This window comes from Arvicola amphibius, chromosome 8, assembly GCF_903992535.2.
Source record: "Arvicola amphibius chromosome 8, mArvAmp1.2, whole genome shotgun sequence".
Classification (NCBI taxonomy): Eukaryota; Metazoa; Chordata; class Mammalia; order Rodentia; family Cricetidae; genus Arvicola; species Arvicola amphibius.
Window position 1 is genome coordinate 79,124,144 of NC_052054.1, and position 24,978 is coordinate 79,149,121.

At 44.3% G+C, this 24,978-nt stretch overlaps 2 protein-coding genes across 7 annotated transcripts in view; one reads left to right on the plus strand and one right to left on the minus strand.

Annotated features, from left to right (window-relative positions):
• Window positions 1–18,807, minus strand: Znf585a (zinc finger protein 585A). 4 transcript variants are annotated; one of them, XM_038340691.1, is made up of 5 exons: window positions 18,641–18,807; window positions 18,156–18,187; window positions 17,366–17,433; window positions 6,836–6,962; window positions 1–4,726 (listed from the first exon to the last, which is right to left on the minus strand). In XM_038340691.1, the coding sequence occupies exons 3-5, from the start codon at window positions 17,378–17,380 to the stop codon at window positions 2,388–2,390; spliced, it is 2,481 nt and encodes an 826-aa protein (XP_038196619.1). In that variant the 5' UTR covers window positions 17,381–17,433; window positions 18,156–18,187; window positions 18,641–18,807; the 3' UTR covers window positions 1–2,387. The 4 variants fall into 4 exon arrangements, with proteins under 4 accessions (XP_038196619.1, XP_038196620.1, XP_038196618.1 ...); XM_038340692.1 differs by lacking the exon at window positions 18,641–18,807 and adding an exon at window positions 18,269–18,452; XM_038340690.1 differs by lacking the exons at window positions 17,366–17,433; window positions 18,156–18,187; window positions 18,641–18,807 and adding exons at window positions 10,137–10,351; window positions 13,218–13,319.
• The window catches only part of LOC119821596 (zinc finger protein 383), a 16,064-nt gene continuing 4,717 nt past the window's right edge, over window positions 13,632–24,978 (plus strand). For 2 of the 3 annotated variants that reach the window (XM_038340723.1, XM_038340725.1), the window contains exons 1-2: window positions 18,588–18,952; window positions 19,981–20,045. In XM_038340723.1, the coding sequence (XP_038196651.1) occupies window positions 20,019–20,045 (27 nt within the window). In that variant the 5' untranslated portion in view covers window positions 18,588–18,952; window positions 19,981–20,018. Of the gene's footprint in view, window positions 13,651–18,587; window positions 18,953–19,980; window positions 20,046–24,978 lie in introns of those variants that run through there. The other variant, XM_038340724.1, reaches the window with a different exon arrangement.

The following is a 24,978-nucleotide window of genomic DNA, read 5'->3' on the forward strand; positions in this document are numbered from 1 at the left end:
CAATCAGTGTTTTATTAAACAAGTACAAGAAACAAATGTTTACCTGGTAAAACCATTGTCCCACAGCAATAGATAAGGCATCTCTTAATGCTCATCAGAGAAGTTTCTGTTTGCTGTATATGTGATTAATACAAACATCCACAACTGGCCAAAGCACAGAGCAAAAAGGACAAAAAAGGGCAGAATTCTCATCCTCAAATGGAACATGCGTATCACACCCTGTCCTTTTAAGGCTCAGGGATTATTGTGGAAGAATGCTGTGGAATGTTTTACTTCACTTCTCACAAGTTAAAAGGATTATGGTATTTTCTCTCTCCTGGTCTTAGGACCCTTCCCCATCCTCAATTACTGAGACTATAAGTTTCAGATGAGTTCATACATTTTAACTTCTGTTCCCAGTTTGTATATGTCTTAACAGGTTTCCATTTGGCTGACAAACACACTCTAGCATCAATTGCTGATAAACTTCTCCAAATAACCATAAGTCCTGGACTTGCTAAAACCTGATATGGGCCAATCCAAACAATGGGATTGCTGTCTTTTCAGCTTGTCAATAAATCATATACTTCTAAATTTCCTCATTGCCTCTGGCCAATATTCTAGCCTTCAGGGCCCTGAGAACATTTTTTTTTTAAGTTTTTGGGTTTTTTAGTTTTTGGAGACAGGGTTTCTCTGTAGCTTTTGGAGCCTTGTAGCCTGTCCTGGAACTAGCTCTTGTACACCAGGCTGGCCTCGAACCCACAGAGATCTGCCTGCCTCTGCCTCCCAAGTGCAGGGATTAAAGGCATGCGCCACCACCACCCAGTCAACAGAAAGTAATTATTGGTGATATTACTGGTGTAGGGTGCAAAGGTCAGCCAAAAAAAACCACACCCTAACCCTGAAACCAGAACCAAAGAAATACACCCTGATCCTGAGACCAGAGCCAATTAACTGGCCCTGAAATCAGAGCCAGCAAAAGAAACACACTTTGGCCATGAAACCAGAGCCAAAGAAACATACTCTGCCCTGACCAACTCAGCACAAAACCAACCAATCCCTGAGCACAAAACCAGCCAATCTCTGAGGTTGTCAAGCTCAGGGACTGAAATCCGACCAATTCCCACCCTAAAAAACTCCACCCCTAAGAAGCCCTAAATAAGCCCTATATCTATTCAGTTGGGAGTTGCCCTTTTCCACCCCAGCAGAGGCAGCCAAACTTCTGGATTTTGCTCTCCCAATAAATCTTCTCAAAGAGGTTTAAGGGATGACCTTCTTTCTCTGGAGTAGAGTGGAGCGGAAGTAACAACTTTTGCAAGAACAGGAGCAGAACTGCTACATTCTGTGGGGAAACTCCCTTAGCAGAGTGGAGCAGACAACTAACCGCTCTCCCAGAGAGGAGCAGAACTGCTACATTCCTATGCGGAAACTATCAGAACAATGCTTCCAACGGCCAGGATACCTTTCCCTTCAGAGTTATAGATACTTCTTCCGATAACCAGGATACATTTCTCTTCAGTTATAACACTTAGAGGTATAGCCTGGCTTCTGAAGGCCAGGATATCTTTCCCTTCAGAGCTGTAACATTTACAGGTATAGTCTGGCTTCTAACAGCCAGGATACCTTTCCCTTTTGAGCTGTAGGTATAGCCTGGCTTTTGATGGCCAGAATAATCCTTCCCTCCAGAGCTGTAACACTGACAACTGGTACCTTAGGAAGTGGGTTACAGGTCCTGGTATAAATGACAATGAGAATCCACTTACACTCTGAAGTTTTTGTTAGTATATGTTTTTATTGTGGTCTTTCTCATTTTTGAGATAGGGTCTTACCCTGTAGCTTAGACTAGCCTTGAAGTCATGGTGACCCTCCTGCCTCTGCCCTTCCAAAAGGCTGGAATTACAGACATGAAATGCCATGCCCTGTCCTGTAGTATATGTCTCTCAGCAGAAGTACTGGGTATGTATAGATATGTTAGACTCCACCAAGAATGTAAACACACCCACAGGTCTGTTAATGTTTGCAACAAATAACTGACAGAAAAAAAAGACTATCACCATCATGTATATTACATGGTTTTTTCATTCAATTAGTGGGCACTATACCTATCCCACCAACAGTATTCTCATTAACATGAGTTAACAGTCATCCTTGGGAAGAACTTGGTAATTGTGTGCCACTGAATTTTTCATGAGAAAGTTTCTATTGTATCAAATGGATGCAGTTTCTTCTTGGCATGTAGAAAGGTCCTTCTCCATAATCCCTTTAGGTACCTTCTCTGGGGTCCTTTTCTGAGCAGTAATGTGTAGCACTGACACATGGGCATTTTTATTTACAATAATATACATAGTATCCCATTTCACAGAAACAATGATTACAGTAAGACCTCAGTGAGTTTTTCCTCATAATGTTTAAGTGTGAATACTCTGATGCACACTGAGCACCGACTTCTGAACAAAGCCTTTTCCACAGATTACACACTTATAAGGTTTATCTCCACTGTGTGTTGTTTGGTGTTTATTTAAGTTGGACCTATCAGTGAAGGCCTTCCCACATTCAGAACACACGTAAGGCTTCTCTCCTGTATGAATGCGCTGATGTACTTGAAGCTGTGATTTCTTAGTGAAAGATTTCCCACAGTCACTACACTCATAAGGCTTCTCTCCAGTATGAATTCTATGATGTGTAATCAACTCTGACTTCTGTCTGAAGGTCTTCCCACATTCCGAACAGACGTACGGTTTCTCCCCTGTGTGAGTTTTTTGGTGCTTACTGAGATTTGACCTGCCACTAAAGGCTTTCCCACATTCGGCACACACATAAGGTTTCTCCCCTGTGTGGATTGGCTGGTGCACCAGGAGCTGAGATTTAGAAGTAAAGGACTTCCCACAGTCATTGCATTCGTAAGGTTTCTCTCCAGTATGAATTCTTTGGTGGGTGATGAAGTTTGACTTTCGGATGAAAGCTCTCCCACATTCAGTACATATGTAGGGTTTCTCCCCTGTATGAATTTTCTGATGCACAATCAGTATTGATTTCTGATTGAAGGCTTTTCCACATTCGTGGCATTCATACTGTCTCTCTCCAGTATGAATTTTCTGGTGTATATTGAGGTGTGATTTCTGAGTAAAGGCTTTCCCACAGGTACTGCAGACATATGGTTTCTCTCCGGTATGAATTCTCTGGTGTGTCATCAGGTCTGACCTCTGAGTGAAGGCCTTTCCACATTTTGAACACACATAGGATTTTTCTCCTGTATGTGTTTTCTGATGTGTGATGAGATTTGACCTGTTAGTGAATGCTTTCCCACATTTACTGCACATGTATGGTTTTTCCCCTGTGTGAATTCGTTTGTGTACATGGAGTTGGGACCTGGACGTAAAGAGTTTTCCACAATGACCACATTTATAAGGTTTTTCTCCAGTATGAATTATCTGGTGTGCAACCAAGTGTGCCTTTTGGATGAAAGCCAGCCCACATTTCATGCACACATATGATTTTTCTCCTGTATGGATTCTTCGGTGCACTGTGAGAGCTGACTTCTGGGTGAAGGCTTTTCCACAGTCACTACACTGATAAGGTTTCTCTCCGGTGTGAATTCTCTGGTGAATGATTAATTCTGACTTATAGGTAAAGGCCTTCCCACATTCCGTGCAGATGGAAGATTTCTCTCTTACTTGAGCTTTTTTATGTGCAATGAGGTTGGAACTACCGCTTAAGATTTCCCCATACTCAGCAGACAGACAGGGCCTCACTCTTGTGTGAATTCGCTGGTGGACCTGGAGCTGTGACTTGGAAATGAAGGACCTTCCACAGTAACTGCACTCAAATGGCTTCTCTCCAGTGTGAATTCTTCGGTGTGCAGCCAAGTGTGTCTTCTGGACGAAAGCCTGTCCACACTCGATACATATGTAGGATCTCTCTCCTGTGTGGATCTTCTGGTGCATCTTGAGTGTGGACTTCTGAGTGAAGGCTTTGCCACACTCAGTGCACGCATGATGTCTCTCTCCTGTGTGGATTTTCTGATGAATAATGAGGTCTGAGTTGTAGGAGAAGCCTTTCCCACACTCACTGCATTCATAGAGCTTTTCTCCAGTGTGAAACCTCTTATGTCTGAAGAGAGAAGAGACTTGGAAAAAGGACTTTCCACAGTCATTGCATTTATAGGGTTTTTCTCTAGTATGGGTTTTCTGATGTGTAATGAATTCTGGCTTCTGTGAGAATGCCTTCCCACATTCAACACATACATAAAGTTTTTCTCCTGTATGAGATTTCACATGTACTTTGAACTGTGACTTCTGGGTGGAGAGCTTTCCAAATTCAGCACATTCATATGAATTCTCTCCAATATAAATTTTCTGATATTGATAAGGTACTTGTTCATAATTGAGGGCTTTTCCACATTGATTTTGGTCCCATAATTTCTTTCCTGTTAAAGTATGGTCAGCATTGGTATAAGATGAAATTTTATCATATTCAGTAATCTTTTTAGTTCTCTTTGGCCCGTTATTTTCATTATGACTCTGTAATTCTAAATTATGCTTCAGATCATCCCCAAGTGAGTCACACTGATGGGGTCTTTTGGGAGGCAGAACAATGTACGGGTTCACATGAATTATTTTTCTAATGACCTTAGATCCACAATGACTCTTTGTATCCAGTGTCTTCTTGATGAAGATAACATCACTTGCCGATTTATTTTCTATTTGCTGACAGGTCTCTTTCTGGCCACCAATTTGCTGCAATTCTTCTGGAATGAAATATGAGAAAGCATCATGTAAAACTATCTTCTTGCTCAATGTGAAACATGCTATTTTAGTTTGCAGTCCAGCTAGAACCGGCTACAGCTTGCAGAGGCTACATGGCGTGGTACAAATGGCTGACCCAGATGAGCACAGAGACACGAAGGGTAATAATTTGATGAAAAAGGCAGTGGTGGACAGGAAACATCCAGGTACACAATGTGTCAGAGGAAATAACTAGGTAGATGCACAAGCAGATGTGAACAAAATAAAGCAAAGAACAAGGTACACAGAGCAAACTGGCATGTCTATACAGTTAAATAGCTCAAATTTATTTTAGACCTCATAACATGGATGATTTTTAAATGTTTCCATCATATAGAGGGAGGAGGATGTGAGCAAAAGAGAGAAAAGGGTATACAAACCCCATATTGTAAGTCTAACAGAAGATTATAATTAAATGCAGGCCTCATCAGTAAAGTACAGTAACAAAACGGCAGCAATGCCTGGCGGTGGTGGCGCACGCCTTTAATTCCAGCACTCGGGAGGCAGAGGCACGCAGATATCTGTGAGTTCGAGGCCAGCCTGGTCTACAAGAGTTAGTTTCCAGGACAGGCTCCAAAGCTACAGAGAAACCTTGTCTCAAACAAAACAAAACAAAAACAAAAAACAAAAAAACAGCACCAACAACAGAAAAATCAAGTAACCAGGAAGAAAGACTTGGTCAAATGTGGACTCACTAAGGCAGCATTAAGATGAAGCTTGGTGATTAATAGTGTCAAACACAGCAGACAGATACTTCATAGGTTTAGTGACAAGGATTCCCAAATCCTAAGCTAGAGGAAAGGCAAAGTAAGCTGGGAAGCAATGAGAAATCTCATGTAGTAGCCACAAAAAAAGCAGGAGGAGCTGGGGTGGAGATATGGTTCTGAAGCATGTCACGGGGAAAGAAGAAAATGGGATGTATAGGAGTATAAGTATGTATATCACAAAGTAATTATGAAAGAAAGATTCATAAATACCTGTGTATATAAATAAAGACTAAGGCCATGGGAAAGGTGTGAGAAAAAAGTCAATTAAAAAAATAAAAGAAAGGCCGGGCGGTGGTGGCGCACGCCTTTAATCCCAGCACTCGGGAGGCAGAGGCAGGCGGATCTCTGTGAGTTCGAGACCATCCTGGTCTACAAGAGCTAGTTCCAGGACAGGCTCTAAAGCTGCAGAGAAACCCTGTCTCGAAAAACCAAAAAAAAAAAAAAAAAAAAAAAAAAGAAAAAAGAAAAAAAGAATAAAGAAAAAAAGAATGAGGTAGATTAGCACACACTCTAGAATCTATAATGTTAAGAAGACAGAAAAATAACAAAGTTCACTCGAGCAGAAGCATTCAGTGACTTGAGAAGTCAATGTTAAGGGTCCTCAATCAAGCAATACAAGAAAATGTAGAGCTTTCCCCAGAAGTCACCTTAACAGCATTTCTAAGGTGTCAATCCTGCTCAAGATGGCTGAGGTTTTCTTGTCTTCTGAGGATCCCTTGCCTCCCACCGAAACAGATGACGCTCACTCACCTACACAGGGCTGACATGGCTCTCATTTTGCAATGCCCATGTCTCCTTTCCTTGCTCCAGCATGGAAACCTCTGTCTTGGGAGCCTGATATCCCGCTCACAGAAAACAATAAAGAACGGGGTCCACCTACTCATGTTTCAGAGTCCGATCCGTTGGGTCTTAGTGTGTAATGAGAGTTTGTTCTTAAGTAGCCACAGATCTCTATGAACAGAGCCATCTTGAGAGTGCACAAAGGAGAAAGAGAACCCTGGTTGCAGGGCTGGGGAGACACTCAGCAATTATGAGCACTTGTTCTTGACTTGACTTGGTTCAATAGCAGCCACACTGGGCCCTCACAACTGCCTGTAAATCCAGTTCCAGTGAATGTGATGCCCTCTTCTGGCAGCCAAAGGTACTACATTTTCATGCATGTGAAATAAAGAAAATAATCTTAAAAGAACCCTAGGCAAATACAGACAAAAACCATGACATATTGAAGATACTTCACAGCGGCGTCCAATTGAGAATAGAATACGCTCAGGGAGACTTGGTTACAGACAAGGGGACTCTGCTTACCTACTGAGCGTAGGTGACTGTAGGTCTCCTGCATCACATCCCTGTAGAGGCTTCTCTGACCGGGGTCTAGGTGCTGCCATTCGTCTCTGCTGAAATCTATAGACACATCCATGAAGGACACTGATCTCTGTAAGAGCAAATTCCTGTTCAGTATAAACAGACTCAGGGGTGGGTGGAAAAACATAGTTAGAAATAAGGAATATAGATTTTGTTTTTGTCTTTTGCTCATTTGTAAAATTCCCTGGAGAGCTAATGCCAGAAAGACGGCCAAGGAGAAACACTAACACTCATCTCAGCCAAAACAACAAAAAAATCCTCTTGATGGAGATAAGCAAAGAAGATTCCTGGGGACACCAGAGGACAGAAAACCAGGACGGCCACACGAAAGAACAAAAGGCAATGCCTTGTTGCCACCCTCCCAGACTTTGGTAGCAGTCAGCTCAGGACTCGGAGGGTGCGAGGAGCTCAGCAGCCATCACTACCCTGGGCACTATAATGGTTCATTTTGTCAACTGGGCACAATTTAGAATCATAGGAAGAGAGTATCAGTGAGGGGCTGTCTAGACCACAGGGGCCTATGGGAGAGTGTCTTGATATGTCAATCGGTATGGAAAGCCCACTGGGGTCTACACCATTTTCTAGGTAGGAGATCCTGAGCTGCACAAGTGGGGGCAGAGCTGAGGGGGCTGAGCACAAGCATGCATGCATTCATCCTCTTTGCCCAGCTGTGTGGAGTTCGTGCCACTGTGACATCCCATGACTGTAGCCTGGAACTGTGAGCCAAGTAAACCCTTCATCTATTATGTTGTTTTTGTGAGGTTTCTTTTTTCTTTTTTAGCCATAGAAATAGGAAATGAAACTAGGGCAGAAATCTACATCTTCAATCCTCCGGTTCCCTGCAGGCCTCACAGGTCTAAGCACAGGGAGGGCTTTGCTTGGAGACTACATGGTTATTCTCTCCAAACAAAGAGCTGACACTGTGTCTTGCCCCTTGTAGTTCATGCAGAAGTCATACTGCACCACCTTGCTGGGTATAGCTTGTTCTAGGGTCTGAGCTCAGCCCTTGAAGGACAGGGTGTGGCAGGCAAATTGGAGGGGCAGACTGGAAGGTTTTACAGTGGTTTGCTGCCATAGGTAGAATATAACAGAGCTATCTGGAGGACAGTGGGCCCCAGACAGATGGGTCAGTGGTGATCTTTGTTCATTTTTATTTATTGGGAAATAAATACTGTAATTCTTTGAATACTATCAGTAAGATTCATCCATCATCATTTTAGGTGGCTGTCATCTTAAATTCCAATTCCTAAATATGCAGCTGTATAGACTCCTTCCTTTCTTTCTAGACAGGGTTTCTCTGTGTAGTCCTGGCTGTCCTGGAACTCACTCTGTACACCAGGCTAGCTTCGAACTCACAGAAATCTGCCTGCCTCTGCCTCCTAAGTATTGGGATTAAAGGCATGTACCACCAATGCCTTTACTGAGCTTGTAGGTTTCTTGTGATTCTTATTTCTGAGCCAATTTTCTCCCACTCCTTTATTTTTAAATAAGAAAAGCAGTTGCTGACAGACAGGCCTGGAACTATCATTGGGCTTCAGTGTTGCTAGGAACTGGATTGATAGGATTATCTAGATCATGGTACTCTTCGTGCTGTTACACACACACACACACACACACACACACACACACACACACACACCCTCACAGGGAGTCAACACTAAAGAAGACTCACTGTCTGGCCACTGGGACAGAAGACTGCTATGGAACATTCCTTTACACTGTGTGTCACTAGGTTGCTTATATATGTCGCTATGATTGGTTTAGTAAACAAGCTGACTGGCCAATAGCTGAACAGTGTGTTTGAGTACAGCTGCAGGACAGGGAAACTCCACCTACAGAAGACAAAACCAAAACATGTTGTGGAATATTTTGATCACACTCTGACACTCCCGAGACTGCCAATACAGTTTATTTTGAATCAGATGGCAGAGCTAGTAGCTAACCAAAATTAGCCATAGAGCTTTTGGAGGACTGAGGATATATAGAGAGACACAGGAAATAGTAAGGAGGGGATGAGAGAAAGGCTCAGTGGAGAGAGTGGAGGTCACTGATTGCTTCTCTGTTATTTCTGTGATCAATCAGTTTCTTGCCCTGATATCTGACTCCCAAGTTTTTATGGATAAAGAATATTTAGATAAACACTTGAAAGACCATTCTTTAATTACGCCTAAGCACAGACAGATATAAGACTATTCAATTGCAAAGCAATAACCATCCTCTTATTCCCACCGATAGAGATGACTGTTACTTCTTAATCCTGGCATAGCAGTCAGTCCTGGCTCCCTGTCTGACATACAAATGACTGAGATATCCAAAACTGAAACTGTACAACAGAACAGAAATGTCTTTAATATTCAGCTGAGACTTGCTATTTGTGGTCAAAGCCTGAAATGAAATCCTACTATTTCTTAGAGATCAGAAAAAGAAGACATTTTTTCCCTAGGGAAGAATGCTATTCACAAGATGCTCTGTATTTACCAAACATTTAAAAACAAACTGCAGTGTGTGTCCAGCACACTAACTACTATTTTTGAAATCAGAAGGAAAAAGTAGTTGTTTTCAGGTATATAATGAAGTGAATAACCCATGGCAGACAATGTAAACTGGCCATCTACACTCGGTGACGGGGGCATGCAGAGAATGAGGCGGGCGAGCCGCCGTTCATCTTTCCCCTGAGAGCCTTTCAACACAGGAATTTTTAGTGTTGCTTTTAGTTCCCCATATCTGAACTAATAGACATTGCCTATTCTAAAGAATTGAATCATTCCTAACAAACTATCACTGTATCACCAGAGGGATAAGACATTCAACACTAATGGAAAAGACAAACATCAAGTGCTATACAAATGAATATTAAAAAAAAACTAAAAGCTGGGCAGTGGAGGCACATACCTTTAATCCCAGAACTTGGGAGGCAGAATCAGGAGGATCTCTGTGAGTTCAAGGTAAGCCTAGTCTACACAGGAAGTTCCAAGCCGGCCAGGGCTACATAGTGAGATTCTGTCTTAAAAAAAATTAAAACAAACCAACCCAAGAGTCTTCCATCAAGCTCCACCCTCCGGCCTCTGAAGCCGGGGACACTTGCCCAGGTGTTTCTTAAGTTTTTGATACAAAGATCAAAATTTGCTTCCTTAGTGTTTGGTTGCCTCCTGTGGCCTATCTGCTCTTCCTCTGAGACTCTAGCAACAAGTCAGAGGCAACTATTTTGTGGAGGAAGTCCCACCCCAGGATTCCTCCTGCTGACCTCACACAAGCTTCCACGATCCCCTGGTGCCAAAGATGTAGCTTCCTGAGTTGAAGTACAGTTGCTTGACATGGTCACCCTGGGTCTCGACCCTGTTCTCTCAGCAACCAGAAGCTTACTGGTTCTCTATGAAATCAGTCAGAGATGTGTGGACGAAGTAATCTGAAGTCTGGCGGAAGATCTTGTAAGGAGGCCCCACAGAGATACCAAGAATCCTGGAAAGATCAAGTCCTTAGTCCTTAGCCGTTTACCACTGAAACACATCTTGGGCATCTGAAGGTACTAGAAACTACAGAGCAGTGTTCCTCAACCTGTGGGTCACAACCCCTTGGGGTTAAAAACCCTTTCATAGGGGTTACCTAAGGCCACTGGGAAAAACAGATATTTATATTATGATCTCTAATAGTAGTGAAATTACAGTTATGAAGTAGCAACAAAAATAATTTTATGGTTGGGAGTCACCATAACACGAGGAATTGTATTAAAAGGCCACAGCGTTAAGAAGGCTGAGAACCACTAGTCTGGAGGAACTGTCAAAATACAGTTAAAACTTCTCAGCGTCACACCCCCAGGCTTTGCTCCTGCAGGTCTAAGAACTTAAGAATTCATGCTTCTGACGAGTACCCAGAATGATCCTGAACTGTTGTACTATGGGGACCACACTCAATACCCAGCGCTGGGAGAGTAGAAAATTTAAGAAAATCTGGGCCTCGGGAGACATCTTAGAGGGTAAAAAGAACCTACTACCTGACAACCCAAGGTCCATCCCCAAGACCATCATGGTGAAAGGAGAGAATTGGCCTGTGCAATCTGTCTTCCCCCTCCACGCACACACCATGGCATGTGCTCAGTTACTCTAACACACAGACACACACTACATAAAGGCAAACATCTAAAAATAGACATCAAAATGTAAAGACAACACATACCAAGTGTACTCAAGACATTGATTCTGGAATTGGCGCTGCTGTAACTGGCTACCACCCGGAAAAAAGCAAAGGAGATCAATCATCATCACACGCTGTGCAGAGCACAAACTCAGGCAGAACTGAAAATTTAAATATATGTACTTTCAGATGCCTTAAAAGTATTGCAAGTTTTCTGGAGTCTGTATTGCGTACCACCGTGCCATCGGCTGTGAGCGGTGCCGTTCCACCGGGGAAACACGTGCTACAGCCTGCTCACCCCAGATTAGAGAAACAACAGCCGAAGACAGAATTTCACTTAAGTCCAAACTAGTGAGACCAATGAGTTTACGGGGCCCGCTTACACAGCACAGGGGAAGGGTTACTGAAAAAAGCAATGGTGACCCCAAAACAGCTACATCATATTAAAAGTCTCACCCCTTCATGGATGACAACCTCATGGAAGCTGCATCACGAAGTCCTGCTTTTAACTAATCTAATCTTCCATTTCTTATAATGGTAGCACCTCTCGAGATTCCTTTCCTAGAGACTCTCAATAGCACCATGACATTCCCACAGACTTATCACGCAGTCTTGCTCTAGTATCAGAATCTGGAGCAAAGTCCAAGATGGTTATGCACGGAGGAAGAAGCTTTCATCCATCACACACAGACAAGGAAAACGGAAGATATAAAAGATGGTGCGCATTTCTGAGCAGACCACATCATATGATAAAATAGCCATAATGGGGAAGGGGTAGCAAGATGACTCAGATGGTAAGGAAACTTGCCACCAAGCCTGATGGCTCAAGTGATCCCAGGGGTCCATGTGGTGGAAAGAGAGAACCAGATCCCATGACTTCTATACTTGTGACATGGCAAGACTGTGCTGCCCCGGAACACAAACAAATAGCTTTAACACACACACACACACACACACAGTGTGTGAGAGAGAGATAGAGAGAGAGAAGGGCTTGGAAGCTATAGCTCAGAGGTAGAGCATTTGCCTAGAATGCTTGAAGTTCTGGGCCCAACACCTCCACCCCCAAAAAGAAAGACAAAGAAAAAAGATACCACAAAAATTGAAATTAAAACATATACTATTTTCATCAAGAGACTAATAGCTTCTAATTAAAAAAAATCTAGCAATTGCTTTTAAAAACCCAAGGGGTAAAAATTGGACAAACCATAGAAAACTTGCAAAAAGGAAAGGCATTTGGGAAAATAAGTTCTTTTACAAATTGATGATGGACACTTAAATCGTTATAATATCCCTTGAGCTATTTAGTCATACCTATTATTAAAAATACAATTAACTGGGCATAGTGGCACATGCCTTTAATCCCAGCACTCTGGAGGCAGAGACAGGCAGATCTCAGTGAGTTCAAGGCCAGCCTGGTCTACAGAGCGAGTTCCAGGACAGCTAGGGCTACACAAAGAAACCCCCCTCGAACATTCCCTTCCCCCGCAAATACTCATAAGTGGAGGGAGGCAGTTAAGGTTGGTAAGATCAAAACACACTGCATACATATGGAGAATTTTCAAATAATAGGTAAATGTATTATGTAAAAATATACATGTGTTGGTAACAATACACTTATAGCAATATATACCTTCCCCCACAACTAAGCAGGCAAAAAAAATCTGTAAGGTCATAGATATATTAAAATATATGCTTATTATACCACAATACAACTAATTAACGAACAAGTTATTTTTATGTAATAGATGTGACATTTATGAAAAGAGACTACGGCACAGGCCATAAAGTATTTTTCAACTCGACCCAGAGACATTATTTGAAACAGGAATTGCACTTTAAAATGACTCCTGGATCAAAGAAAACAAATTTTAAAAAGAAAGCCAATTATATTTGAACAATAATAAAGAAAACTCCACAAAGGTTGCAGATCCTTTACATTAAAGAAGGCTATAAATTAATGAGCTAAACTTTCAGACTAGAAAGCAAACATAACAGACGCCAAGGTCTCACGGGTCACTCAGCACAGTCCCGCTCGTCCCTCACACCCCGTTACCCGCCCACCCTTCCACCTCCAAACTCAGAGTCCCGTTATTGTCAGGAGAAATCCTCCCCAGGGACAACCATCAACCCCGCGGTCACCACCGCCTAACACCCACGCACACTACTGACTCCACAAATTTTAGTTGAAACCAACCGGAATCATCCCCGAAGACTTCTTGTTATTAACAGAATTAACAACAGAAATACTCAACAGCTGCAGCGCGGGCCAGAAACCACCTTCCGGGACCACGGCCACTTCCGGCCTTCCAAAAAAATGTCTTCCTGGGCTATTATTAATGCGCACGCCCAGCGTTACCTGGGCAGCTAGAGAAAGCCAAGGCGTGCTCGCGCGCACGCACGCACGCACGCGCGCGCGCACGCACACACACACACACACACACACACACACACACACACACACACACACACACACGTGTAGCTTCAAGAGCCTCGGCATATGATTCCTTAAGTGGCCCGGAGAACATGGCCGCGCCCACAGATGCTTATTTGTGTAGGCCGCCATCTTTGAAGCTTGTCCATTCCGTACAGCAGAGGATTCGCTATCCAGGCCGATTTCACAGAATGAGGTAAAGAATTATCAGGTAGATAGAGTGCTGTGACCTTTGTCTGTGCATCATCCAAGAGGAAGAAAGTACTCGACATGGGATCATGAGTTCTGTTATATTTAAAATCCTAGTTGCCACGCGGAATACAGCGCCATCTGCTGGAAGAAACTGTAGGGTACGGGATCCAGAAAAGACAAAAACGTTTAAAAGAGTGGGCTCGAGGGAGAAACCACTGGGAATGAGGGGAGAAAGCAAGGTGGTACAATCCGCTCTATAGAAAAAAATCATTCATGAAAAAGGTTGACATGGTAATCTGTTCTGGAGAGAAACCCCAACAACTGAGGGAGGCGTCAGAATCAGTATCACAAGCAACTGGAAGAGTGTTAAAATCTTTAATGGGACAAACGACATTGGGAAATAGGGTACAAGCTAGGGTCAGTGTGGACTATACCACAACGGAGGGGATCAGTGGCGGTGTCCTGAAGGATGCAGTGGAGTGCAGGCATGAAGCCCATTCTTCTGTTGTCCCCCATCTAACCACCTTGGGTAAAGTAGCAGGCAGCAATAACAAAAAATAGCGGAAAGGAAAAGTATCCGCCCAGGACCCCCATGGCCAAGTTCTCAGCACAAAGGAGATTTATTTGCCCCAGATGGACAGAGAGCAGAGACTAAGAGAAACACGGGATAGAGACCAAGGGAGAAGGAGGTGGGAACAAGGGAGGGGCCGGGGTATTTGTCACAGAGGGACAAAGGATTGCCTCTGGGTAGAGGGGAGGCAGATGTGGCACATAGTGTTATAAAGGTAAAAGGGGAAACCTCGAGTTAGGATGAGGTGTTTACTTTTAATTGGGCATCCTAATTAGGTAAGCCAAAACAGGCTTTTGATTACTGGATTTTAATACTTCAATAGCTGGGCCTTGGTTGTCAGCCTCAGGAAGAGGAAGTGGTCAAATAAGGGAATAGACCTTGGTAGCTAGCTTTAGAACTGTAATCTAACAGTTTTTAGCAAGGCAGAGGGAAGGGGGTGGGGGAGAGAAGGGCAAGGCCTGCCAGGGCCATGTTTGCTAGGCCCAGGCTAGCTAGAGTCCTTCAATAGTTTAATGCAAGGGATGATGGCTCACACTTAAAGTCTCAGGACTTTGGAGGATGGGGCACCAGGCCAGGCTGAGGTACACGTAGAAGGTAGGGAGATGGGGGAGGAAAGAACTTAAGATGGCCACCATGTGACTAAAAGCACCAAAATTCTAAAGTAATTGGTAGATAGCAATGTCCTTTCTGTGTAAACGAAGCCTTAATGCGATACCATGGCTCTCTAAATAGGTAATTAAACTCAAAGACTAACCAGAGAAGCCGAGATGGTGGCTCAAGTCTCAAATACTTATGCAGGTTTTGCCAAGTTTTATGATTTTTTAAAAATGCTGCAAGGTGCCCGGCGGCAGTAGGCAGGCAGCGGGATCTGAGAGCAGCCAGTCCCAGGCAGAGATGGCTGCCGGTCTCCGAGCAGCGGGTCCCTGACCAGGAGAGTCGCTGGTGCTGGGCTGGTCCTGGCGACACTGAGTCCCCAGAAGGTGCAGTTTCCCAACGGCGAGCGGCTGGGCAGGTGCGTGGCTGGGAGACACGTGGACAGACACATCATACAGAATAGAATTGGATATTTATTACTTAGAGGAGAGAGGGGAGGCAGAAGGAGAAGAGAAAGGAGAGAGACAGAGAAGGGAGCGGGAGAGAAGGGGTCGCTGGGAGTGGGCATGGCTTGTCTCTTAAAGAGACGAAAACCGTAACACCAAGGACCAGAGCTCTGTTGTCATGACAGGCAGCTCACAATTCTTTCTATAAATTCTAGGTGATCTGGTTCCCCCTTTTGGCCTTTGCAGGCACTGCAGTAATGTATGAATTTCTCTCTCTCTCTCTCTCTCTCTCTCTCTCTCTCTCTCTCTCTCTCTCTCTCTCTCTTTCTCTCTCTCTCTCTCACACACACACACACACACGCACACACACACACACCAAATCTTTTTTTAAAAAAGGCTGATAATAGTTTTAATGGTACATGGAATAAATAAAACTTACATTGCTGGTATCTGGTAGTTACTTACAAAATTCAATATTTGCTTATAGGATTCACTGACTCTACTACCACATATCTCCTAAGATAAGTGGAAGCACATGCTTATAGAAAGTACTGCAAGCAGATGTCTGTCTGCTTTATTCAAATCAGCTAATCTGGAGAGAAAGGAAACATCCATGAATGTGTGACTGGACATGCAAGCTCAGACACAGAATTCCTAAACGGGATATCATTCAGCAAAGAAAAGAAATGCTTAGGTAGAAAGGAGTATATTTGAGTCCCATAAAGATCTTGCCAAAACCAAAGTAAAAAAGTATACCTACTATGTAATTCCACTTGTTTATTTGAGACAGGATCTCCCGATATAGCTCTGGATGTTCTGGAACTCCAAACTCACTGTGTGGACCAGGCTGGCCTCGATCTCACAGAGATCAGCCTGTCTGAGTTTCTGCGTGCTGGGATTAAAGGCATGTGCCACCACCACCCAGCAACTTGTGATTTCATTTGTAAGGAACTCTTCATGAAGAATGCCTCACTTAAAATCTCACAGAAAATCAGGGTGGGGCTTGATGTATAAAATAATCTAGGCAGAGTCAGGTGATGGTAGCGCACACCTTTAATCCCAGCACTCGGGAGGCAGAGGCAGGTGGATCTCTGTGAGTTCAGGGCCAACCTGATCCACAAGTGTTAGACATTTCTTTATCGTTTATTAAAATCCCACATACAAATATTAAAGAACAAAAGGGGAACCTGAGCCGAACCGCAACCCACCACCAACCCCTACCATTGCTCATTTACAGCTCAAAAAGGCCACAGACTTCACGCTCCGCCTCTTCACTGGGTAATGTCCATCCCCCAATATAAACCCCGCCTCTTAAACCAAAAGACTCTTCTGAATTGGCTAGCGGGCAGGTGACAGAACATACATGAGCAAGTTCCAGACAGCCAGAGCCACACAGAAACAAAAAACAAGCAAACAAGGTCTAGGTCATAAATATGACGACGGTGCCATATATTCATGTTGAATCTCATCAAACAGCTCACTTTTAAATTAGTGCATTCCTGGCAGGAGAGGGGGCTAGTGACCAAGAGTACTTTCTATTCTCGCAGAGGACCTAAATTCAGGTCCCACCACCTACATGGTTGCTCACAACCCTTTGTAAGTCCAGTTCCTGAAGATCTGATGCCCTCGCCTGGCCTCCATAGCCCACCTACTGCGGGAAAGAAGCCTTTTAAAGGTGTGTTTTAAAATAAGCCCATACAACTGGTGTCTTTTGTTGTATCTAAATTGTACCTCAGTGGACTTGATTTTCTTTTAAAAATCCAACATAACTGTAACTAATAAGACATCAGAAGGCTCACGCCACACGAGTTCCCGGGTTCAATTCCCTGTAGACGCTCTTGCGGCACACAACTTAATTGTTTTACTGTATTCACAGAGTTGCGCACAGATCACTATTTCCTAATTTAAGAATATTTTCATGGGATACTGGTGACGCAAGCCCTTAATCCCAGCGCTTGGAGGCAGAGGCAGGTGGATCTCTGTGAGTTGGACGTCAGCCTGGTTTACAGAGCTAGCTCCAGGTCAGCCAGGGCTGCTACAGAGAGAAAACCGGTCTCGAAAAACAAAAACAAACAAAACATTTTTTTTCACTACAGGGTGAAGCTCACCTTTAGTCCAAACATCTGAGACAGGGAAAGATGGATAAGATGAACTGCAAATCCAGCCTACATAGTGAAAAGACCCTCGTTTTCAAGGGTGGCGATTTCCCCCTTAACTCGATGACCCAAACCAACAGATGCAATTAGCATGAGGTTATTTTATTAATTTCACAGGCGTCTGTGGGTGAATCAGCAGGTCTCGCCAACTGATCACACCGATCCAACTCTTTATTCAGCTTTTATAGGTTTACAGGTTACATGGGGGGGAGGCTTAGTAACAGTAATTCTATTGGTAGGGGCTTGGGTCATCTTGGGGACAGTCCCATTTGTCTGTTCCCAGGTTTTCTCGCAAGGTATACTTCATCAATTTGACAGCTGTGATAAGGAGGTCTGAGATCTTAGTCCGGTCAGCTAATCTCTTGACCAGATGTATCCCATTTAATACCCTGCTGTGGTGCCAGTTGTCCATAACGGAGACAGTATCTGACCCAAAGGTCACCTTATCTCTGTCTCCTAAAGGTTAGCTCAGTTCACCTCTGTCGTTTATCAGGACTGGCCAGGACACCATTCTAAATTTATAGGGGGGCGTTCTGGTCTTGTAAATGAAACAGCCAGTCGTAAAATGACCTAAGCTTCCCAAACATCTGAGAAAACAGCTCCCTGTGAGTGAATGATCCTTGATCTGCTGGAAAAGCTGCTGATGGTCTGTTCTCATTCTCCCAGACTTGCAACTATATATATATATATTCCTCATTTTTGGAATCCATATTTATTTATTTCTTGGACTCTTCAATAGTGAGTTCCAAGTCGGTCTGGAGAGATACCCAGACTCTAAACAAACAAACAAATAAATTTGAATATTTGAATAGGAAAAAAACTTTAAAAAAACTAAACTGTAAAAGAATCTCATACCTACTCAGGAGCAATTACTCGTTCACAATTCTTCCTAAATCTGATAGTTTTTAATAACTAATATTCCTTGTCTTTTTTTATATGCCACTTAAATGAGTCATATAAACCCTATACTGAGGAAGGCAAAATGGGAGACCTATCGACATCCTAAACATTCCTTCCGTGAGTTCGAACGCCCACAAGCGTCCCGACACTGGGTGTGGTCTTTCAGAAATACTGAAGCAACTTTGTTCCAGGAGACTAGTGCCACGCAGTTTCCGTCCCTAGACTACATTTCCCAGAAACACGTGCGACGACACACAACTTCCGGCGCCAACCTGGCCTCCACTGTCTTACTCAGAAAGCAGTGGTTTCCCGAGGTCGGCTCCTTACCATGGAGGGGGCTTGTGTCCAGGATGTCAGCCCTGCGTGTTGTGAGAGTTTCTGTTCCACCTTGTGCCTGTGTCTAGGAAACTTGCGCAGGCAATTGCACGTGCGGAGCGAGCCCCTCAGCCTGCCTCAGGCAGTGCCCTGGCGGGAATCCGAGAGCAGGCGCCATTTTCCCCGCCAGGTCCCACCGCGGACTACATTTCCCAGAAACTTCCGCGCACTCAAAGCAGCCCCTTCTTTTGCCTGCGGGACCCTCGTTGTCCGGGGAAGGAAAAGTGCGCGGGGAGCGGCCTAGACCCTTGTGAGGCTCCGCAGGTGCGGCCCTGGCTTCTGAAGGGAAATACCAGTTGGTATCCGAGCTGTCAGGCCGGTGGGAATTAGTCTAGCCGGGTGAACAGTAGTGAGCTCTTGGCTGTGCGTGAGTGTGACCTGAAGTGACCCTAGGGCACCGCGAGTGCGCGGGTGTGATTTTTTAAGTTTCTCAGTGAGCATTCTCAGAGCTGTGTGTGATTGATAACTGTGCGACCGTGTGTGTGTATGTGTGTGTGATTGCGTCCCAGTGTGTTTGGACTGATGGTGTATAACGGCATAACTTGTTTATGAGGGATCTATCAGAGAGTTAGTAATTACGCCTGCAAGACAGACTGTTAACTTGAGGAGGAGATGTGTGTGTGTGTGTGTGTGTGTGTGTGTGTGTGTGTATCGTGTGCATTGGTTGCTTGTGACTGCAGATGTTTGAGTGTGATTATGTAACTTTATGTGATATAGTGAGTATGGTTGGAAGATGAGTCCCGTTGCCAGGCTGACTGTGTCTCTCATGAGGCTGTTGTGTTCTGCTAATTGTGTGATTTTGTATAATTCTCATGAGGGGAACTGGAGGGGATTGTCACTATTGTGTGACTCTGCAATGGGTGTGTTATTGTGACCATTTGTAGCACGTGGCTTTCTGTGGTGTTGTATTTTAGGGTTCTGTAACCGTGTGGACGTGGCTGTATCCTCAGGGTAGACGTGTTACTATGGCTTGGACCATATGTTGTAGGCTGTTGTTTGAGTTAGGTATGGGTGTGAGGCTATATGTGATCCCTGTGGTGGGTAAGTGACTACGGCCGTGGGTTTGTAAGTGTGGGATGTCTCTGACTGACCAAGTGGCTCCAATTTTCTGTTCTGAGACCCCAGTGAGATAAGGACCAATTCCAGCCTCGGACAACATAGGCTTCATTCCTTTTCTGACTCTAGGAATATCACGACAGCCTAGATTTCTTCTCCCAGGGTGACAGGTATGCATCCAGGGTGACCTTTTATTAAAAGGCTTAGGACCTCATGATTCCTTCTTTCTCCCCCAGCACTGCCCTTCCGGAAGTACCCAGTGGAGAAAAGAGAAATGGCTGTGGACCAAGCCAAACACAAGGTGCACTGGGCTTTCCCTTTTGCTTTTCTCTGGGATGGTCTTGCTTAACACTGACTCATAAAATAACCTGGTTCTTCACATTTTCCATTCATGAAAATGGTGGGAAACTCTGCATGGACACACGCCCCGTGTTTGCTCTGACTCATTCTGTGTAATGGTCACATGTTAATTTAGGAAACAGATAACTTGTAAAGTTTTTGTTTCTTTCCAAACACACATCTCAAACACGGTTATTTCAAAGAATTTTGGAAACAGAGCTGAGTTAAATTTTCCCTGCACGGAAACAACCTCTGCTCAGTTTCCTTCTCCTGTTATTTTCAAGGGTGGGATCTTTACAGCACCGACCGTTGCATGTATTTCCACTAAAAGTTTGGTTGTTGTTTGCTTTGTTTTGTCTTTTGAGACAGGCTGTGTAGGGGAATGTGCTACAACTGTGGAGCTGCAAAGATATCCTGGGAGCCAGGCTGTACTGAGAGCCACAATAGGACAGGTCTGCGGGGGCGGAGCCGCGATACGACAGCTCTGCAGGGGCGGAGCCGCACTAGGACAGCTCTGCAGGGGTGGAGCCTCACTAGGACAGCTCTGGAGGGGTGGAGCCGCAATAGAACAGCTCTGGAGGTGCGGAGCCGCGATAGGACAGCTCTGGAGGGGCGGAGCCACAATAGAACAGCGCTGGAGGGGCGGAGCCGTGATAGGACAGCTCTGGAGGGGCGGAGCCGCGATAGGACAGCTCTGCGGGGGCGGAGCTGCAATAGGAGGACAGCTTTGCGGGGGCGGAGCCGCGATAGGACAGCTCTGGAGGGGCGGAGCTACAGTAGGACAGCTCTGGAGGGGAGGAGCCACAGTAGGACAGCTCTGGAAACTGGAGCTGCAATGGGACAGCTCGGTCCTCCAGGAAAGGTGTCCCGAATTTATTGGGAAGCAGGCTACCTGAAGCTGGGGTTCGGTTGGGTATGGTCTCCCTGTAGGATATAGCAATCCTGCTTTTCTGGAGAGCCACTACAGCCGTGCCCTTAAGGGAACATCCGAGCAGAGCTATCAGCTTCTTCTCCAGCCCAAGATGTGACTTCTTTTGCTAACACTCTGCTAAAGGGGAAGCCCCTGCAGAAATGCAGCAGTCTCCTGCCAGGTCTTGCTCAGTGCAGAAATGCAGCAGTCTCCTGTCAGGCCTTGCTCAGCGCTTATGGAGCTCCTAGCAAAGTTTTGTTCTCCACTTTGCTCTGGCCCCCAAGGGAGCATCTCAGCAAGGTTTTTCAGCTAGCTCAGTCCCCTAAGGGATGTCCCGTCCAGATTCTTCTGTTCTGCACCAGCGAATGAAGATTGCCACCCAATACTCTTTTGAGAGAGAGATTTATTTGGGAAGGAGGAGCCCAGGAGAGTGACTGCCTCTGCCAGGGAGGGATAAAAGGCGCCTCTAATGCAACCAGCAGAGAGGCTTATACAGGGCTTCTTAGGGGCGGAGTTTTCCCAGGGAGAAGAGGGATTGGTTAGTTTTCCCTGCTCAGGAGCATAGATGGCTCTGATTCCATGGCCAAACTGTGTTTCTTTCGCTGGTCCTTTTTAGCCTTTTGACTCTAATCTTAGGACCAGGGCATATGTCTTTCACTGGCTCTGATTCTATGGACAAAGTGGGGTTTGTTTTGTTTTGTTTTTGTTTGGTTTTGTTTTTTTGGCATTGGTTTCAGAGTCAGGGCACATGTCTTTAGTCCTGGGTTTAGGGATAAAGATGTTTCTTTCACTGGCTCTGGGTTCAGAGTCAAGGTGCTCAGTGTGGTTGGTTCCCTGCTCCAGTTGTCCCTTTTACCCTACAGGCTGGTCTCAAACTCTCTTATACTTCTGATTCTCCTGCCTCCACTTTCCCAAGTACTGAAATTACATGTGTGAGTCACCATACTTAAAAAAAATTACCTATTTTTATTTTATGTGTATGATTGTTTTGTATTTATGTATGTATGTGTGTATATATGTATGTATGTATGTGTGTGTGTGCAGCACCACATATGTGCAGTGCTTCTGGAGGCCAGAACAGAGCGTTGGATCCACTGGGACTGGAGTTCGAGAAGGTCGTGAGCCACTGTATGGGAGCTGGAAACCAAACATGGGTCCTCAGCAAGAGCAAGAAGCCCTTTAACCACTGGGCCGTCACTCAATCCCCATTTTTGAGTCATTTGTGTTGTTGGTTGTATTTAGTTCTGAGACAGGGTCTCACTGTGAAGCCCAGGCTGACTTCAGACTTGAAGTCAAACTCTTGCTTTAGCTTCCTGAGCACTAGGTATGAGATACCATGCCAAGTTCAGCTTAACAATTTAAGTCTTGCCTTTCCTTAAAAATTTCATATTTGCTAGATGAGAGGCAGGCCAATTTCTGCAAGTTTGAGGCTAGCCCATGGTCTATTAATTGAGAACTGTGCAGTGAGACCCTTTGTCTTAAAAAAAAGTACATGAAATTCACCCATGTTACTGTATTAGTTGAGAGTTGTTCATTATTATTTTCCTTTTAAAATTTCATTGTGAGAAGTCAGATGAGGTGGGACCTGTGATCTTAGTACTCAAGAGGCTGAGACAACAGGAGTATGAATTTCGGGCCATCCTGAGCTACATAGTGAGTCCAAGCCAGCCTGTGGTGCATAGAAGACCCAACAAAAAAAAAAAAAAAAAAAAATCACAATATTCTTTCATGGTGGGCACAGCCTAGTCCGTTACTGAGTTGTTTTCAAAGTAAGTTTATTATGAACAGGGCATTTTGTATCTTTCAGTGTACATATGCTATGTGCTTCTTTTAGGTGTATCCCTAGTAGTAAAATTGCAGGCCGGTAGGTTATTGTACGTCCCACTAGAACTGATGCTGACCTTCCAAAGTGGTTGTATCAGTCTGTACTTCCAGCTGCAGTTGGTGAAAGTACACATCTAGACAGGAAGCTTCCCTAGAGAAAAGGGAATAGTTCATAAAAAAAATAGCTGGGGGAGATGGCACACGCCTTTAATCCTAGTACTTGGGATGCAGAGGCAGACAGATCTCTGTGAGTTCAATGCCTGCCTGATCTACGTAACAAGTTCCAGGCCAACCAAGCTACCTACTAAGACCCTGTCTCAAGTAAAATAAATAAAATGCAATGTCATATAAAGTATAGTGTACTCAGATTTTTCTTTGGGCTGCCAGCTCACAAATAGCATGGAAACTTATTATTATGAAAGCCTGGCCTTAGCATAGCTCGCAATAGCTAGCTCTTATAACCTAACCCATTTCTATTCATCTGCATCTGCCGTGTGGCATTACCTCTCTAAGCTGTACCTTCTGTTTCCTCTCCATGTCTTACTGACAAATCCACATGCCTAGATTTCTCCTCCCAGTTTCTCTCTCTCTGCCCACAAGTCCCGCCAATTCTCTCCTGCCTAGCTATTTATTATACCAATCAGAAGGCATCTTAGGCAGACACATCTTTACAGTATAAACAAATATTCTGCAACAGTATAAGTAGTATTTGTTCCATATTCCCACTAAGTAGAATTGTAACAAGGAAAGTAGTTATTATCTGACTGCTTTAAGCATTCATTATAAGACTGGTATAGTTTCTAGGGTATTTCTTCCCTTGCCCGGCCTTACTTTCTCAGAACCTCCCCCGTGTAGCAAGCCTTTATACCACCAACTCCCAAATAATGACACGAAGACTTATTAATTATGAAAGCTTGACTTTAGCTTAGGCTTGTTTCTAGCTAGCTCTTACAACTGAAATTAACCCATTTCTATTAATCTACGTGTTATCACATGGCATGTCTTGCTCCCTCTGCATCCAGCTGGCGATTCCACCTTTCTTCTCCCTCTAGTCCTTTCTGGCCTCAGAAGTCCCACCTAACCGCTTCATGCCTAGCTGTTGGCCATTCAGCTCTTTATTAACCCAGTCACAGTGACCCATCTTCACACAGTGTAAAGGAATATTCTGAAACACCCATGCCTCTAGAACAGCCTGGAGGAAGACTGGCGGTATCCTGCAGTACTTCACACCATGCTGAAGGAATGATGGTCTTACTCCTTGACATTCCATTCTTCCTCATGTGAGATAGGTGCAGAGCTGTGAATACCTGTAACCCCAGCCAATCAGGAGGCTGCACTTGCTTTCCTGGTGCTGACATTTGTGGCTGATAAGGATTACTGCTCAGATCTTGGTCCCTCTTGACTCTCATGCTAATCCTGCATCACCATTCAGTACCTCTGACTTTCAAACAACATTAATATTTTCATTCAGCAAATGACTGATTGTCTTGTCTTGACCTTTTTCCAGGCACTGTGATGGACAGAAAATGCTGTACTGAGGGCAGTGAAAGTAGAATTATAGAATGAGCTTGTCCTGCCTGGTCTGTGACTAGATGAGGTGGCAATGAGCCACTTAGCTCGCAAGACACATGGAGAAGCCAAAATCCTGCAGTGAGAAAGTGGGAAATGGAGTCGGTACTTCCAAGTGTTGAAAGATGTCCTAGCTTATGGGGCCTATGGAGTCATTAGTGGCTGGTACAGACCTTTGAGACTCTTAGGTATTTAAAAATAGGTTTAGTTGAGGTCCAATGGGAACTGTGGGTCATGCTGATTTTTGGTTTTTCAAGACAGGGTTTCTCTGTGGAACAGCCCTAGCTGTCCTGGAACTGGCCCTGTAGACCAGGCTGGCCTCGAACTCACAGAGATCCTCCTGCCTCTGCCTCCCGAGTGCTGGGATTAAAGTCGTGTGCCACCACCACCTGGTTATGCTGACTTTCTATATGAATCATTCATTTTATTTATCTCAGAAATAAGAACAAGTATAACAGTGGATGGTTCTAATCAGTCTCATCAGTGTATATAAGCTGTTGAGATTGTAAATCAGAAATCAAAACATTTGGTCAGCAGAAAAATAATTTGTATTAATAAGAAATGATTTTTTTTTCTTGATGCTGGGGGTTGA

What these genes read in the sequence shown, in the direction of transcription:
- Znf585a (XM_038340690.1), bottom strand. Translation starts at nt 10,208, where the DNA reads ATGTCAAGCAACTGTACTTCAACTCAGGAAGCTACATCTTTGGCACCA. An exon ending in ATCGTGGAAGCTTGTGTGAG is followed by an intron (nt 6,963 to 10,136) that starts GTCAGCAGGAGG and finishes TTGCTCTTACAG; the next exon opens with AGATCAGTGTCCTTCATGGA. An exon ending in CAGTCACCTACGCTCAGTAG is followed by an intron (nt 4,727 to 6,835) that starts GTAAGCAGAGTC and finishes ATTTCATTCCAG; the next exon opens with AAGAATTGCAGCAAATTGGT.